The 14,678-nt window shown below is 39.4% G+C and overlaps 1 protein-coding gene across 1 annotated transcript in view; it reads left to right on the top strand.

The window, feature by feature from the left end:
• The window catches only part of prkg2 (protein kinase cGMP-dependent 2), a 44,774-nt gene extending 31,935 nt beyond the window's left edge, over positions 1 to 12,839 (top strand). Inside the window, exons 7-18 of the mRNA XM_053326256.1 lie at positions 831 to 925; positions 2,819 to 2,887; positions 4,557 to 4,655; positions 5,671 to 5,821; positions 7,033 to 7,169; positions 8,349 to 8,438; positions 8,567 to 8,708; positions 9,624 to 9,787; positions 9,968 to 10,090; positions 11,518 to 11,580; positions 12,178 to 12,244; positions 12,744 to 12,839. Coding sequence (XP_053182231.1) covers positions 831 to 925; positions 2,819 to 2,887; positions 4,557 to 4,655; positions 5,671 to 5,821; positions 7,033 to 7,169; positions 8,349 to 8,438; positions 8,567 to 8,708; positions 9,624 to 9,787; positions 9,968 to 10,090; positions 11,518 to 11,580; positions 12,178 to 12,244; positions 12,744 to 12,839 — 1,296 coding nt within the window. The remainder of the gene's footprint in view (positions 1 to 830; positions 926 to 2,818; positions 2,888 to 4,556; positions 4,656 to 5,670; positions 5,822 to 7,032; positions 7,170 to 8,348; positions 8,439 to 8,566; positions 8,709 to 9,623; positions 9,788 to 9,967; positions 10,091 to 11,517; positions 11,581 to 12,177; positions 12,245 to 12,743) is intronic.
• Positions 12,840 to 14,678: the final 1,839 nt, after the last annotated feature.

Here is a 14,678-nt window from a genome sequence, read left to right as displayed (position 1 = left end):
GGGAGATGGAGAGGGGCCACAGTTAGTCCACAGGGGACTTTCAAAATGCCATTATGAGCCGATGTTGAGACAGCAGCTCCTCGACGCTAAGCTAACCAAACCAGAGAGAGACACACACACACACACACACACACATGTTGTTTAGGGAGGAGTGGGGGCTAATACAGGAAATGGCTTCACTACCCCCCAACCCCCACCTCTCACCCTCCCGCCCTCTTATACCCCCATGACCAGGGAGGGAATAAACTCTGAGAGCGCCTGCCACCAGGAAAAACAAGGGAAGTGAAGTTCACACAGGTCAAACGGGACACTTAGCTAAAACACACGCTGGTCGTTACGGCTGTGATGTCACCGCGGCACGATTGGGTGCATGAGCGGGGGTGTTTGACCTCGGCTGGGGTGGGCCACTGGTTTATAAAGCCTCACAAATTACAGAGAAAGTTCAGCCTACAACAATCCAGGCGGCTGCTGCTGTGTTTTTGTTGAAAACTGCGCGAGTAGCAGTTTGAGGAACGGCGAGCGGAGCTAAACGGAGGCGTCTGAATAAAAAAAAAAAAAAAACCCTCCTACAATTAATGTGTCTGTTTTGACAGCACGTCAAGAAAATATGAAGTGCATCTCCTCCACCGAATCACTCATCCTGTTTCAATTACTATAATTGAATATGTCAATTATTTCAGTTTCTCCGAATTTTAACTCTTTACAAAGCATGTAAAAATATTTGGAGTAAATTGGAAGCACCTGTGAAAGCTGCTAGAGGTGAACATGACACTCGACTTGCGGATGAATGAAAAGTGCTTTTAAACGTTACGGCTAACTGTGTTGTGCAGGTGAAGGTGACGCAGACCACCGAGGCCCACAAACAGCCCCAGATCATCAACACGCTGCAGAGGGGAGAGTACTTTGGAGAGAAAGCACTCATAAGGTAACGGCAAACACTGATTCTGACTTTTACAGATGCTACTTAGACTTCTTTCTAATTTCCTATTGTTGTTATTAAAAGGTGTCAATATGCTTCAAACAAAGTCTGAGAGGGCTACAACAAATTTCGTAACTTTCTGAAACCAACAAGCCAACAATAAAAGCCAGTTTCAATGCAAAAGTAATGGCGCATTTCCACTACACAGTCCCAGCACGGCTCGCCTCACCTCGGGTCGGTTCCAGGAACGACCTTTTCCATTACAAAAAGGTACCTACTCAACGTGGGCGAGGTCGTCATAGCACCAGCTCCGCGAAACTGCCGTGACTTTGTTTTATATGCGATACAAACACATAAACAATGGAGGACATGGAGGCGATGGTGTACTTGCTGCTGTATGTGGCTTTCTGTCACACACAAAGCAACACAATTGAGTCGTATGGCTGTAACGCTGTTGTTGGTATTTAAAAATGCCGGGTTTGATTCTTGTGTGGGACGGCTCATGACTCTTCCAGCGACAACTCTTCTGACCAATCAGTGGCCTGCAGTCTGTTGACGTCACATTTAGTATCGGCTCGGCTCGCTTGGAACCTCAGCAGAGCAGGTACTAAAAAAGTAGCAGGTACCAGGTACTATCCCTAGTGGAAACGCTAAAAAACCCGAGTCGAGGTGAGTCGAGTCGTGCTGGAACTGCGTAGTGGAAAAGCGCCATAAGCAAGAAAGCAGGATTTGAAACTGTATCAAGCTCTCTCTTTTCATACGTCATGTAGTATAGATGATTGTGCCGCTGGTATTAAAGTAACAGTAACTATGATTTTAACAAAGGGAAAGATGTAGTATAGTTGATATCAGGGTTACGTGAAAAGGGGGGTAAACAAAAGAGGCGAGGAGAAACTGTTGAAGTACGAGACAATAAAACATGTTGAAATGCCACAATTTGCTCTTTTATTGGAATACACCACACTTCACAGAACTACTTCCATCATTTTCTTCGTGTTTGTAAACTTGAGAACAACACCATGAATGCCTCAAAGGGGAAGCTAACCAAAAGTGAGCGCCGATATCTATCATTTACACGATTATCAGCAGGCTTTTTGCCTCACTTCTGAGTTTGGCCACCTGCTAGTTGTGTCAACACACTTGAATTCATATGTGGTAAAATAACACAGTGTATGAACTCGATTGTTTCAAGCATAGCTCAGCTTTAAGTCAAGTAACCCAGTCTAATAAAACTAGTTGTGGGGCGGTGTTTAGCTTAGTGGGTGAGGCTATGTGCCCATGTGTTGAGGCTATAGTCCTCACTGCAGACGACCCCGGTTCGAATCCGAGCGGTCATATCCTGCATGTCATTCCCCCTCTGTGCCTTCAGTTTCCTGTCTCTGTCTACCTGTCTGTCCATTAAAGGCAAAAAGCCCCAAAATATATACTTAAAAAAACCCAAAAACTGGTTGTTCAGGTAAAGTTAATGCTAAAGCCACAAGGAAGGAAAACAAAACTAATGTAAAGTAATAACAGGAGGAGCCTTCTGGTAAATGTGACACTTGTCAAATTAATTACATTTTAGGCTTAAAACTGTAAATTTGTGACTTTTTGAGCCCGTTAATCATGACTGACTAATAAAATTGCTTGTTCAGGTAAAGTTCAAATATCTGGAAACATGGCAGTAAAACAAAACTAATGCAAAGTAATAACAGGAGGCATCTGGTAAATACGACACTTGTCCAATTAATTCCATTTTAGGTTTAAATCTGTAAATTTGTGACTTTCTGAGCCTGTTAATAATTATGACTTGCATGGTTTTGAATTTTTGTGAATGCACGAACACAGCGAGACGAGTCAGAATATGTCAGTGTGGGTTGATGAGTCTGATGCACTGTACTTCTCTTTGTCTCTTTTCAGCGATGATGTCAGGTCTGCCAATATCATTGCTGATGAGAACGGGGTGGAGTGCCTTGTCATTGACAGAGAGTAAGTATTAACACCAAACTCCCCCCAAATAATATTGTTGATTAGATGCGGCTGGTAGAAGTTTCTCAGGTTTAAAATGTTTTGGGTCATGATACAAGACAAGATTATCCTGTATCTAGAAGCACATTAGATCTGCAGCTGTACAATCAGAGTATTTTGGGAGGGGGATCTTCACCGTTTCCTAAACCCATCTGCCCATCCTATGATGTACTTGAGTGATGGTGACATTGACAGAGAGTATTTTGAATTTGAAAGTAGAGTTTTCTTAAATCAACATCAAACTCCCCAAATAATATTGTTGGTTAGATGCTGCTGGAAGAAATTTCTCAGGTTTAAAATGTTTTGGGTCATGGTACAAGACAAGATTGTCCTGTATCTAGTAGTACATTAGGTCTGCAGCTGTGAGTAGAATCAGAGTATTTTGGGAGGGGATCTTCACCGTTTCCCAAACCCATCTGCCCATCCTATGTTGTAATTGACATTGACAGAGAGTGAGTACCCAAATAATATTATTGCTTAGATGCTGCTAGAAGAAGTTTCTCAGGTTTAAAATGTTTTGGGGCATGACATAAGATCTAGAAGCATGTTAGATCTGCAGCTGAGTATTTTGGGTGAGGGGAACTTAGGGATCTGCCCACCCTATGTTGTAATTGAGTGATGGTGACATTGACAGAGAGTGAGTACCCAAATAATATTGTTGGTTAGACGCTGCTGGAAGAAGTTTCTCAGGTTTAAAATGTTTTGGGTCATAATACAAGACAAGATAGTCCTGTATCTAGTTCTGCAGCTGCAGCAGAGTATTTTGGGAGGGGGACCTTCACCGTTTCCTAAACCCATCTGCCCATCCTATGATGTAATTGAGTGATGGTGACATTGACAGAGAGTGAGTACCCAAATAATAGGTTTAATAACAGGTTTAAAATGTTTTGGATCATGATACAAGACAAGATTGTCCTGTATCTAGAAGCAGCTGTAAGTTCAATCGAGTATTTTGGGAGGGGGAACTTCACCGTTTCCTAAACCCATCTGCCCATTGAGTGATGATGACATTGACAGAGAGTGAGTATTTTGAATTTGAAAGTAGACAAGATACAAGACAAGATAGTCCTGTATCTAGGGTTAGGGTTAGATCTGCAGCTGAGTATTTTGGGAGGGGGGACTTCACCGTTTCCTAAACTCATCTGCTCATCCTATGTTGTAATTGTGTGATGTTGTGACAGGAAATCTGATTTAAAAGAATTATCTTTTTTTTTTTTTTTTAATTTTGTGAATCATTACCCAAAAATATTGTTGATTAAATTATGAAGTATGAAGCAAAACACTGAGCTGAGATTCCTTCCAGAATCACCTCTGAAAAATGTGTAAATACCATCTGAAAATTAAATCTCCCGTTTGTCCTCTTAGCACCCTGCAGTGTAATGTGATTAACAAGAACTAACATGATGTGATCTCGTGTGAGGAAACATATGATGGCGTGTTTTTGGTATCTATCTGCCGCCGCCGCTGCTGTCAGTGCGTGAAAAATGTCCTTTTACCTGATTTTCTCCCGTTAAAAAAGCGATCCTTCATCTCGGTGTGACACGTCTGTTAAATCAACGTTGAGGTTTCGGAGGCTATCGGCCAACATTCCAGCGGTTCCATTGCTGACGTGCAGTTGTTGTTTTTCTAGGACATTTGATCAGACGGTGGGCACCTTCAATGAGCTGCAGAAGTACCTCCAAGGCTACGTGGCAACACTTGATCGTGACGACAAGAAGAGACACGCCAGGTGCAGTACTGAGTACTCGGGCCAAAAAAATATGAACAAGGCTGTTTCAACTTTCAACTTCTGCTTGTCAGGGAAAAAAATGACTTCATGGGTCACACAACAAAATGCACTGGGGGGGGGACTGAGGGAATAAAGTGGACAAAAATAGCAATAATCCATGTTAAACATATATATTTTAGTGTTTCTTAAATAATGAATGTCTTGTGAAATGACTGGAGGGACTAAGAGACTTATGTAATTGCAAAAGTGATGATTTTTGTTGGTTGCAGTTTCAGTTAACCCTCCTGTTGTCCTCAGGTCGAGGAAGGACAGGAGGAAGGAAGGAAGGAAGGAAGGAAGGACAAATGGGAGTGACGGAGGGAGGGAGGGAGGGAGGGAGGGAGGGAAGGAAATGAGTAAGGAGGAAAAGAGGAAGGACGGAAGGAAGGAGGGAGGGTGGGGGGGAGCAAGGAAGGAAATGAGTAAGGAAGGAAGGAAGAAAGGAAGGAAGGAAAAGAGCAAAGAAGGAAGGAAGGAATGAAAGAAGGAAGGAAGAGAGGAAGGGAAGAACGAAGGAAAAATTCAAGAAAGAGGGAGGAAGGAAGGAAAGAAGGAACAGTCAAAAGAAGGTTAAAGCTTATTTCTACTCTTTCTAGTAAAAAGTAACTTAACCTTCCTGTTGTCCTCCTGGGTCAAATTGACCCTTTCTGTTTTTACTGTTTCTTCTTTCCTCCCTTCATTCCTTCCTTCCCTCCTTCCTTCTGTCCTTCCTCCCTCCGTCCTTTCGTTTCCTCCTTCCTTCCTTCCTCCTTTCCTTCCTTTCTCCCTCCCTCCCTCCTTTCCTTCCTTTCTTCCTCTCCTTCCTTTTTCCTCCCTCCCTTCCATCCTTCCTTCTTCCTCCCTTCTCTCCTTCCTTCTTCCTTGACTTGAGGACAACACGAGGGTTAAGAGTGAAAAATTAAACATGACACTACTTTGTCCTATTTGAAAATCCACCGCTGAGTCGGACCGTCCCTTTGTCTGTATTTCCATTCAGGAGGTCGGTGTCACGCCACCAGAGTCAGCCGCTGTCTCCAGACATCATCCAGCTGAAGGAAATGGTGTCGACGTTCTCTCCGTCCAGGCCCTTGGACCACCTGGAGATCATCTCTACTCTCGGGGTCGGCGGCTTTGGACGAGTAGAACTGGTGAGATGGAGTGACGCTTCAGTTCATATCAGTCTAAAAGCAAAGGCTCCATCTATCTTACATGTATATGGATACAAATATATAAGAAACCTACTCCACAACCATTATATTAGCCTGTAAATCATAGGACTGTAATGTAGTGACATAAAATTCATTTATCTCTGTACAATATGAAGCTCCAAAATAAAAGCCACCAATAGAGATGAATGCATCTTCAATGGATGCTAAATTATACTTTACCCTCTTTGGTTTTGAATATCACTTAAACCTATACGATACTAATGATCTTAATCCATTTTTAGGATTACATAAAAGAATTCAGGGTTCTACGTGGACAGTCATTCTCGTAGGCCGATACTGAGGTCATGCAGCCTTGTTGCCAGGGGCAACACAGATTCTCTAATGAATCACGAAGCCTCCTTCATGTCCACTGCATTACCGGATCAGACTACCGTGTATGACAGTTGTGTTTGACATTAAAGATGTGCCGATGGTGGTAATTAGCTTGACCCTGCAGCAGGTATTGCGGTATAACAGTAATTGTCACAGCCAAAACTAAGATGACCCCCATGTTTAAAAAAAGAAACACATTAGCTTAGCCTTCAACTATCCAAGTAAGCTAGTTCAGTTTAGTTTATTGTCATTCATACATGTTAAAAACATGAAGGAATGAAATTTATTACCCAGGACAAGCAGCATACAAAATAAATAACAATAAAAAGCTATATAAAAATAAATCTGTTATAGATAATTAAATAACCTAAAAACCTATGATAAATCTAAGCTAGTTAGTTGTTATGGAGGCTAATTATCTAGGTTTTCTCGTTAGCCAATAAATAATTGCAAAAAGTCTCATTTGCATCTATATTTCTATATTTCTTGCATCTATATTCTTACTTATGTCTTTGTCTTTCTTTCTGTTGTGCTTTATATAATTGTAAACTGAATATTTTAGGGTTAGGGTGACCTGAAGGTAAACCAAACTAAGACATTTAGAAGACATCAGCGATTTCATTTAATAGATTAAACAAATAATTGAAAAAAATATATTACAGATTGACGGATAATGAAAATTAATTAAATTTGAGGGGCTTAGTTATTAATTTTGACCTAATTAGACTCTGAAAAAGCAACTCCTAGATGCATGAGTTGCTTTGTCAGAGCTTTTCTCCAGTCCTATGACATCACTTCCTGTTATTACTCCCCTACAGGTAAAGGTGAAAGGCAAAGACATCACCTTCGCACTAAAAGTCATCAAGAAGAAACACATCGTTGACAACCGGCAGGAGGAACACATCCACTCGGAGAGGAAGATACTCGCCGAGGCTCGCTCATCCTTCGTTGTCAAGTCAGTCCTCCCGCCTCAGCTTCCGAATAAACCATTTCCATTTTTTTGTCCGACATGATGAAGCTCTGCTCCATTAGTCTGAGAAAACAGTGTGGCGCTTATTAGTTTTTGATGAGATCACAGTCGAGGCCACAAGCAGATTACATCTTCTCAGTGGGTTAGAATGGCAGGGGATATTGAGATGTCTGCTACGAAAATGTAGTTATTTATTATGAAATATGGCAGCGGCGGCTTTTCTTTGCCTTTCGTGAGATTACGATGATCCAATTTCGCCGTACGCAGCAGAACAGGCTGAGATATTAAAGCCATTCTTCACCTTTTGAAACGCTCCTCCTGCTGACCTCCTCTCACTCACGCACTCTTATGTATTTATTTAACCTTTTTTTCTCCACATGTTTTATCTATTATCTTTTTATGTTTCTGATCTGCTTTAAAAGACTGATGTAAGATTTAAGATTTTAAGACTATGAAGTGACAGTGTGGTAGGGCATGAGCATGATAATCTGTAAATATCACCACAAGGGTCTATTAATTTTTCATGAGTTAATAACAGTGTTATTTAAGTTATTATAGTCAACCACAGTATACTATAATTATAAACCCTTGGGTGTTTATGATGTGTTTGCATGATTAGATAATACCACTCTGCTTTGTGTTATTTCTAGTGCATTAGTTTACTGTTTAATGGTAGGAAGGTTTTCCAGGAAATTAAGCCTGAGGGATGCTCAAATGAAAGCTAATGTGGTGTATTTAGGCAAATGATTATTAACTGCCATCCACTAAGTGATAATTAAATTAACAAGAAAGTAATTGGAGAAAAAAATCCTGCACACTAAATAAAGGAAATTAGTCTTATGTTGAATCAGATTATACCAAGTTTGGTTTTAACTAATGAAAAATATATATTAATAACAGGTGCTGATCCTAAATGAAAAGTACAGCATTGCTACTGTTCTATTTATAGGTTAACCCCATTAAAAAAATAATAAAAACAATCAAATATTGCACTCATTGTATGTCAAAAAGCTAAAAGGAAAAAAAGCTTCAGGCAGATTGTGCAATGGCTTAATTGAAAGTTTAATTAATCATCAGCTTGACTGTTGATGGAGACTGTTGCTGTTTTTTCAGGGCAGGGCTTTTACCACAAAAAGTTTAACTCGTCTGCATCTCTTTCTCCAGACTGTATCGCACGTTCAAGGATGACAAATATGTGTACATGCTGCTGGAGGCCTGCTTGGGTGGAGAAATATGGAGTCTGCTCAGAGACAGGTAGGACTGATGCAACTGATACTGACACATTTGGTGCATTTCAGGTGCATTTGTGACATCCGACCAATTCTCCTGTGCTTCTCCTTACTTGACACCAAAAAGTTTAAATTAGGCTTTCTTACCTTTAGGGGAAGTTTTGATGAGCACACTGCCAAATTCTGCGTGGGTTGTGTCACAGAAGCTTTTGATTACCTCCATCGTAAAGGTGTCCTCTACAGAGACCTGAAGCCGGAGAATCTCATGCTGGATTCTGATGGATACATCAAACTGGTGAGTGTACTGCCAAAAACATGAAGGATGTTTTTCTTTAATGTATATTTTACCTGTATAACCTTCTTCTCTTTAAAAAGTCTGTGTAAAGTAAGAATAAATATGTTTTCTGAGTTTGACATACCACAGAAAAGTGTGTTGTTAACCACCCTGCTAAATTTGAATGATTAAAAAAATCGCTTATTATAAGAAATTAGGCTTCAAAGTTGTGTAAAAATCTTTCTCTGCTCCCAAACGCTACCAAGTGTCATCTGTCAATCAAAGTCACCACCTTTACTCGAAACATGGACGCTATGTCTGAGAGCTTTCTGCTGCTAGCTTTCTGCTGCTAGCTCAGCTGCTAACTCGGCCGATACTATCCAGCTGCAGCTAGCTCGGCGGCTAACTCAGCAATACTATCCAGCTGCAGCTAGCTCGGCGGCTAACTCAGCAATACTATCCAGCTGCAGCTAGCTCGGCGGCTAACTCAGCCAATACTATTCAGCTGCAGCTAGCTCGGCGGCTAACTCAGCCAATACTATCCAGCTGCAGCTAGCTCGGCGGCTAACTCGGCGGCTAACTCAGCTAACTGGCTAACTGTAGACTGTAGTAGTAGTGTGTGCTGAATGTATTTATACCTCTACAGCAGCAGGGGCGGGTTTATGCTAATGTTATTTTCAGACCCGCCCACTAAATCCTGAACACAGAAATGTTGAAACACAGTTTGTGAAGCCTAGCTCCACAATTCAAATCTAAATGGTTGAAAAGCTTTTTACACCTTTTTTAGAAATACATGTATGACCTATTTAATGTGTTTAGAAGAAAATGTTTGAATTCACTTTGGTCTTCACTTTACAAAATCAACTTAAAAATGATGCATCATGAGTGGATATTTCATAAAAGTTGTGGACATCATCTTCTAATATATTCTACCAGGTTGACTTTGGGTTTGCTAAGAAGATCAGATGCGGCCAAAAAACCTGGACGTTCTGCGGGACACCGGAGTACGTGGCTCCAGAGATTATCCTCAACAAAGGCCATAACTTGAGTGTGGACTTCTGGTCATTGGGCATCCTGGTGTTTGAGCTGCTTACCGGCAGGTTTGTGAGTCACTTGCGCTTCCAGTCTGGAGTGAATCACCGCTGTCGTAGTCATTATTGCTTTAGCCTTCCTGCTGAGGGACTTTCATGGAATATTGTTCTCCGACTTAACTTGCTGAAAAGGTTTGCATCAACAGACAGAATTAAAATCACTGCCCTTTTTTTTCCTCCCTCTTACAGCCCTCCGTTCTCAGGAAGTGATCAGATGATGACGTACACCTTCATCTTGAAAGGAATTGAGAAGATGGACTTTCCCAAGAAGATCGCCAAGAGACCTGATGACCTCATACGAAAGCTATGCAGGTACAGTATAACTTTTTATTAAACGTATTACTTTTCTTATTTTACTTTTATTTTGTCTTTTTAATCGATTTTATCCTAGCTTTAATAACCCTTTCCCTCTTATTGTACTTATTCATTTATTTATTTACTTATGTTATTTACATTTTCTAAAGATTATTTATCATTCTTAGGTATAACTTTATATTAAACTTCATCTCTTATTTTACTTTTCTTTCCTATTTTTAATCTCTTTTTTAAACCTAGTTTTAGTCCAGCTTTTATTAAACTTAATCTTTTATTTTTTATTTTAACCTAGTTTCTACTCTAACTTTTAATAACCCCTTTCTCTTTTCTCTCTTAGTGTACTTATTCATTTATTTATTTACTTATATTATTTAAATTATAATTATTTTCTAAAGATTTTTTATCATGCTTATTTTCTCTTGCGTGCATTGGTCTCCATTTTTTATCTTTTAATTTGTTTTTCCATCTTGCTTTTACTCCTTTTCTTTATCTTGCCACTTGTTCTGTCTCATTATCAACCTGTCAATCAACCAATTGTAAAACACTTCGAGCTACACTAGCCTGTATAAATAAAGTTTGATTGACTGATTGATAAATATCACACATGCAGATCAACCAGCATGCTAAATTACTAGCCACCAGATTTCTCAGATTGAACCTTGAAGAAAAGGGGTATTACTTTTCTTTCATCTTTTTAATCTCTTTTTTAACCTAGTTTTTGTCCAGCTTTTATTAAACTTAATCTTTTATTTTACTTTTATTTTGTCTTTTTAATCAATTTTATCCTAGTTTTTACTCTAACTTTTAATAAACCCTCTTCTCTTTTCTCTTTTATTGTACTTATTCATTTATTTATTATGTTATTTAAATGTTCTAAAGATTTTTTATCATTCTTATTTTCTCTTGCATGCACTTTGTTTTTACTCCTTTTCTTTATCTTGCCACTTGTTCTGTCTCATTATCAACCTGTCAATCAACTAATTGTAAAACACTTCGAGCTACACTAGCCTGTATAAATAAAGTTTGATTGATTGATAAATATCACACATGCAACTCAACTGGCATGTAGCTCTTAAATCCTCTACTCCACCTCTTTAGCTAAATTACTAGCCACCAGATTTCTCAGACTGAAGAAAAGGGGAAGGCTTGTGAATCAGATCTAGTTTCAGTGCCTTTAAGTCTAGAAACCAGTGATAATCAAAGCATTTCCAATCAGAATTTCATTGCATGTCAGTAGATAACAGGAAAAAAGGAGGATGCTAGAATTACTTACTACCAAAACAACAAAATGGCAAACGGAAAAATGAACGTACCTCATTTGTATCATGCAGGCAAGATTATACAGATCATCAGCCCAAAACTAAATGTGCCAGCTTTTTATTTGTGCCCAGCAGTAATTTTTCCACATTGGTTGAACTTTGCAGGAGAAATCCCTCAGAGCGACTGGGCAACCTCAAAAATGGAATAACTGATATCAAGAAACACAGGTAAGGAGGAGCAGATTCATTTTGTTGATGATCTCAATGGGGGAGATTAGCCGTGCAAATTAGCCCTGATTGACATTATGAATGTGGGCCAATGGTTTATGACCTCAGCAATTAGATAATTACTGAACACACAGTACAAGAGCAGTTGGATGTGAAACATATTCAATTAGCTTATTACATTATTGGATTTACCACAGTCTTTCTTCAAGTAATATTATTTTCTTCGCTTTGATTCTCGAAAAGTAAGAATCAAGTTTTCATATCTAAAGGGAAAACTGGTAACATGGGGTCAGAGGGTTTGGAAATCCTGTTTTTTCTAGTTATTTTTAAATGTTTTGCTGGCCTTGGGTCACTGAAGTGATAAGGTCTCTTCCCCTTCATACTGGGGATCCTTTCAGCCAAACATACCCCAAAGGAATAAGGGTTAAAGTTCAACTAAAACACTGACAAAGATTCCTTGTTAAAAAATAAGTCACATTGTAACTTCCGAGAGGCTACTTTGGATTAGGAAAGTACCAATGTCAAGCTTTGAGTTTATCTTTTTTGAAAAATACACAGGCATGTTTTTTTTACGTGTTCTCTATAATGTGTCTGAAGGTGGTTTAATGGCTTTAACTGGGAGGGACTGAAGGCGAGGACTTTACTTTCTCCACTGAAAAGAGACGTAAGTAAAGATATTTACCTATTCTAGTAAAAATCTAATGATTGAAAAGCACATTTTAAATTGCTCCAACTAGGCATGGTATGAGATTCTGGTGGTATGATAACCATAAGCAGAAATATCATGGTTTCACGGTATGGCGGTATTGCGATTACAGCTCTAAAATGTTCCTAAAAGGAAGAAAAATAAAGACAGACATGTTAATTTAATCTGAATATACACTGTAATGACAGTGTGATGTGGTCGTGATACTCTACACTGCAGCTGCACCACCTGAGAGATTTCTGACCTTTCCACTTTCAGCTCATACCTTAGGAACAGTATGACAGAAAATTTGGCGGTTTCGGTTATCGTGACTTTTCATATCGCTGTATACCTTAAACACGGTTATCATCCCATGCCTAGCTCCAACAATGTTCCAACTGAGAAAGTAATTCAGGAGGCATCTTAAAACATTACTCTCTCACCTGATCCTCCTTTATTGTCTTCTCTTCAACATTAGCTCACAGGACCGACAGATCACAGCTACTTTGACAATTACCCTCCAGATGAAGACATTCCCCCTGATGAGATTTCTGGTTGGGACATGGACTTCTGAAACCTTCTTCTCTCATCTTTTTCCCCATTTTCCCTCCATTGCACACCTGAACAACAAAATCCTAACTGGGCAAGTGACCTCACATCCACCTCTGGCAGGTGTGTCGGAGGTCCTCAGGTCCTGGGGAACGATAACTGCCATGAGAAGCTAGTTACTTCAGTAATGTATGATTGGCCATCTCAATACAAATGAACAGATATCCTCTTTTGAGTTTGACTTGGAAGTGAGCTCAGCTTGTTATGTAACCATTACAAATGAAAACACACTAGCTAATGCAGAGCTAATAGTTGTGATATATTAGCATTAAAACCAAAATCCATGTTGAAAAAAAATGCACCAAATGAGGTCAGAGCTACGGAGACTGTCCATAGTCTGCTGCTGATAAGTTTTGCATCCAAGTGGTGCAGAGGACAGACACTAAAATACACTAAACGCAGCTGACAGTGTTTCTGGGTGGGAAGCCAGTGAGGGATGAGGTCCTTGTTGCTGCATTACGAAACAAAACATCTGTGTGCTTTACTCTGCTTTCAAACTGGTTCCAAAATGATAACAACCATTAATTCATATGAAACTTACTTTTTTTTCACTTCCAAAAAGTACGCTTTCGGTAGGAAACTTGGGTCATAGCCAGTTATTCATGCATCAATGCACATACTGTATATAACATTTGTATAAAATGGTTCCCAAAATAATATTGTATAAAATGGAAAAACAACAGATTTTGTGAATTTACATCATTTAACTATAGAGATAATGATCCATTAATGACTTAATACTGTACCAAAAGCAGCAGCAGAGTGAATCAACTTCAACAATTTGATGTTTTGTTATCTTTCTGTACAGTTCTGCTTTCCTAAATTAGCCCGCAGCTAAATTACTCATAAAAACATCAACTGACCATATGTTCAGGATAAATCAGCTGACCTTGTTTGGCTGCATCTCATGTTGTTTTGGGGCAGAAGTACTTAAAGCAAGTCATAGTCTACAGTTACCTTATCATATTTCTACATTACTTATATACATCTATATATATAATGATCTTCATCAGATATCTATAAAATATTATTCTCCTCTGAGTCGCCTTGATGGCTCCAGATGTGACCAGTGGAGAAATCGGTGAAGCGGCTGCAGAAACTCGCACAGTCTGTTTTCTCTACAGCTGAGGCAATCTGTGAATTCTACTTAACGGTTTAGATCATACAGTATCTAACAACCATGCTCTACTATCCAAACCAAGCTTGAGGATAAAGCATTTCCTTGTTCCAACAGTGTTATCCTCACAGTTTCCCCCACTGCCCCAAAGTAGGCACACAAAAACACAAACACCTTCTCCACTTAAGTTATAGAGTGTGAGCATCCCGCGGCACGGTGCCGGACCTGAAGAAATATTTACCTTTTTGAAGCTGAGTCAACTCTGCGGTTCTCAGCTTCTTAAGAAGGAGGGGACTACGGCTCAGTCTGAGGCGTTGATGATGTGAGGAGAAACAGCCAAGGGGCCAAACTGAGAAAAAAAAACCTTCAGGGTTAACTATGACTATATACTTTTTAGGTGCTTAGTGTTTAAAAAAAATTAAAGATGTATTTTCCCATTTCTAAACAACTGAAGTTCACAGTACATCGACTGTGCACCATGTGTGTATGTATATACTGTACAGTGTAAAGCACAAGTATTAAAAATACCCAATTTATACAATCCAAGCTACTTGTTCCTAAATATAAACTTAAAGGTGCAGTGTGTAGAATTTAGTGCCATCTAGTGGTGATATTGCAGATTACAAGCAACTTTTGAAAAATGTGAAAGGCCCGTGATTTTAACACTAATTTAAATGCACTTACTTA

The sequence above is a fragment of the Scomber japonicus genome, chromosome 9 (genome assembly GCF_027409825.1).
Source record: "Scomber japonicus isolate fScoJap1 chromosome 9, fScoJap1.pri, whole genome shotgun sequence".
NCBI classification, from domain to species: domain Eukaryota; kingdom Metazoa; phylum Chordata; class Actinopteri; order Scombriformes; family Scombridae; genus Scomber; species Scomber japonicus.
Note: the sequence above shows the minus strand (reverse complement) of the source record. Positions and strands in the feature narration are given on the sequence as shown.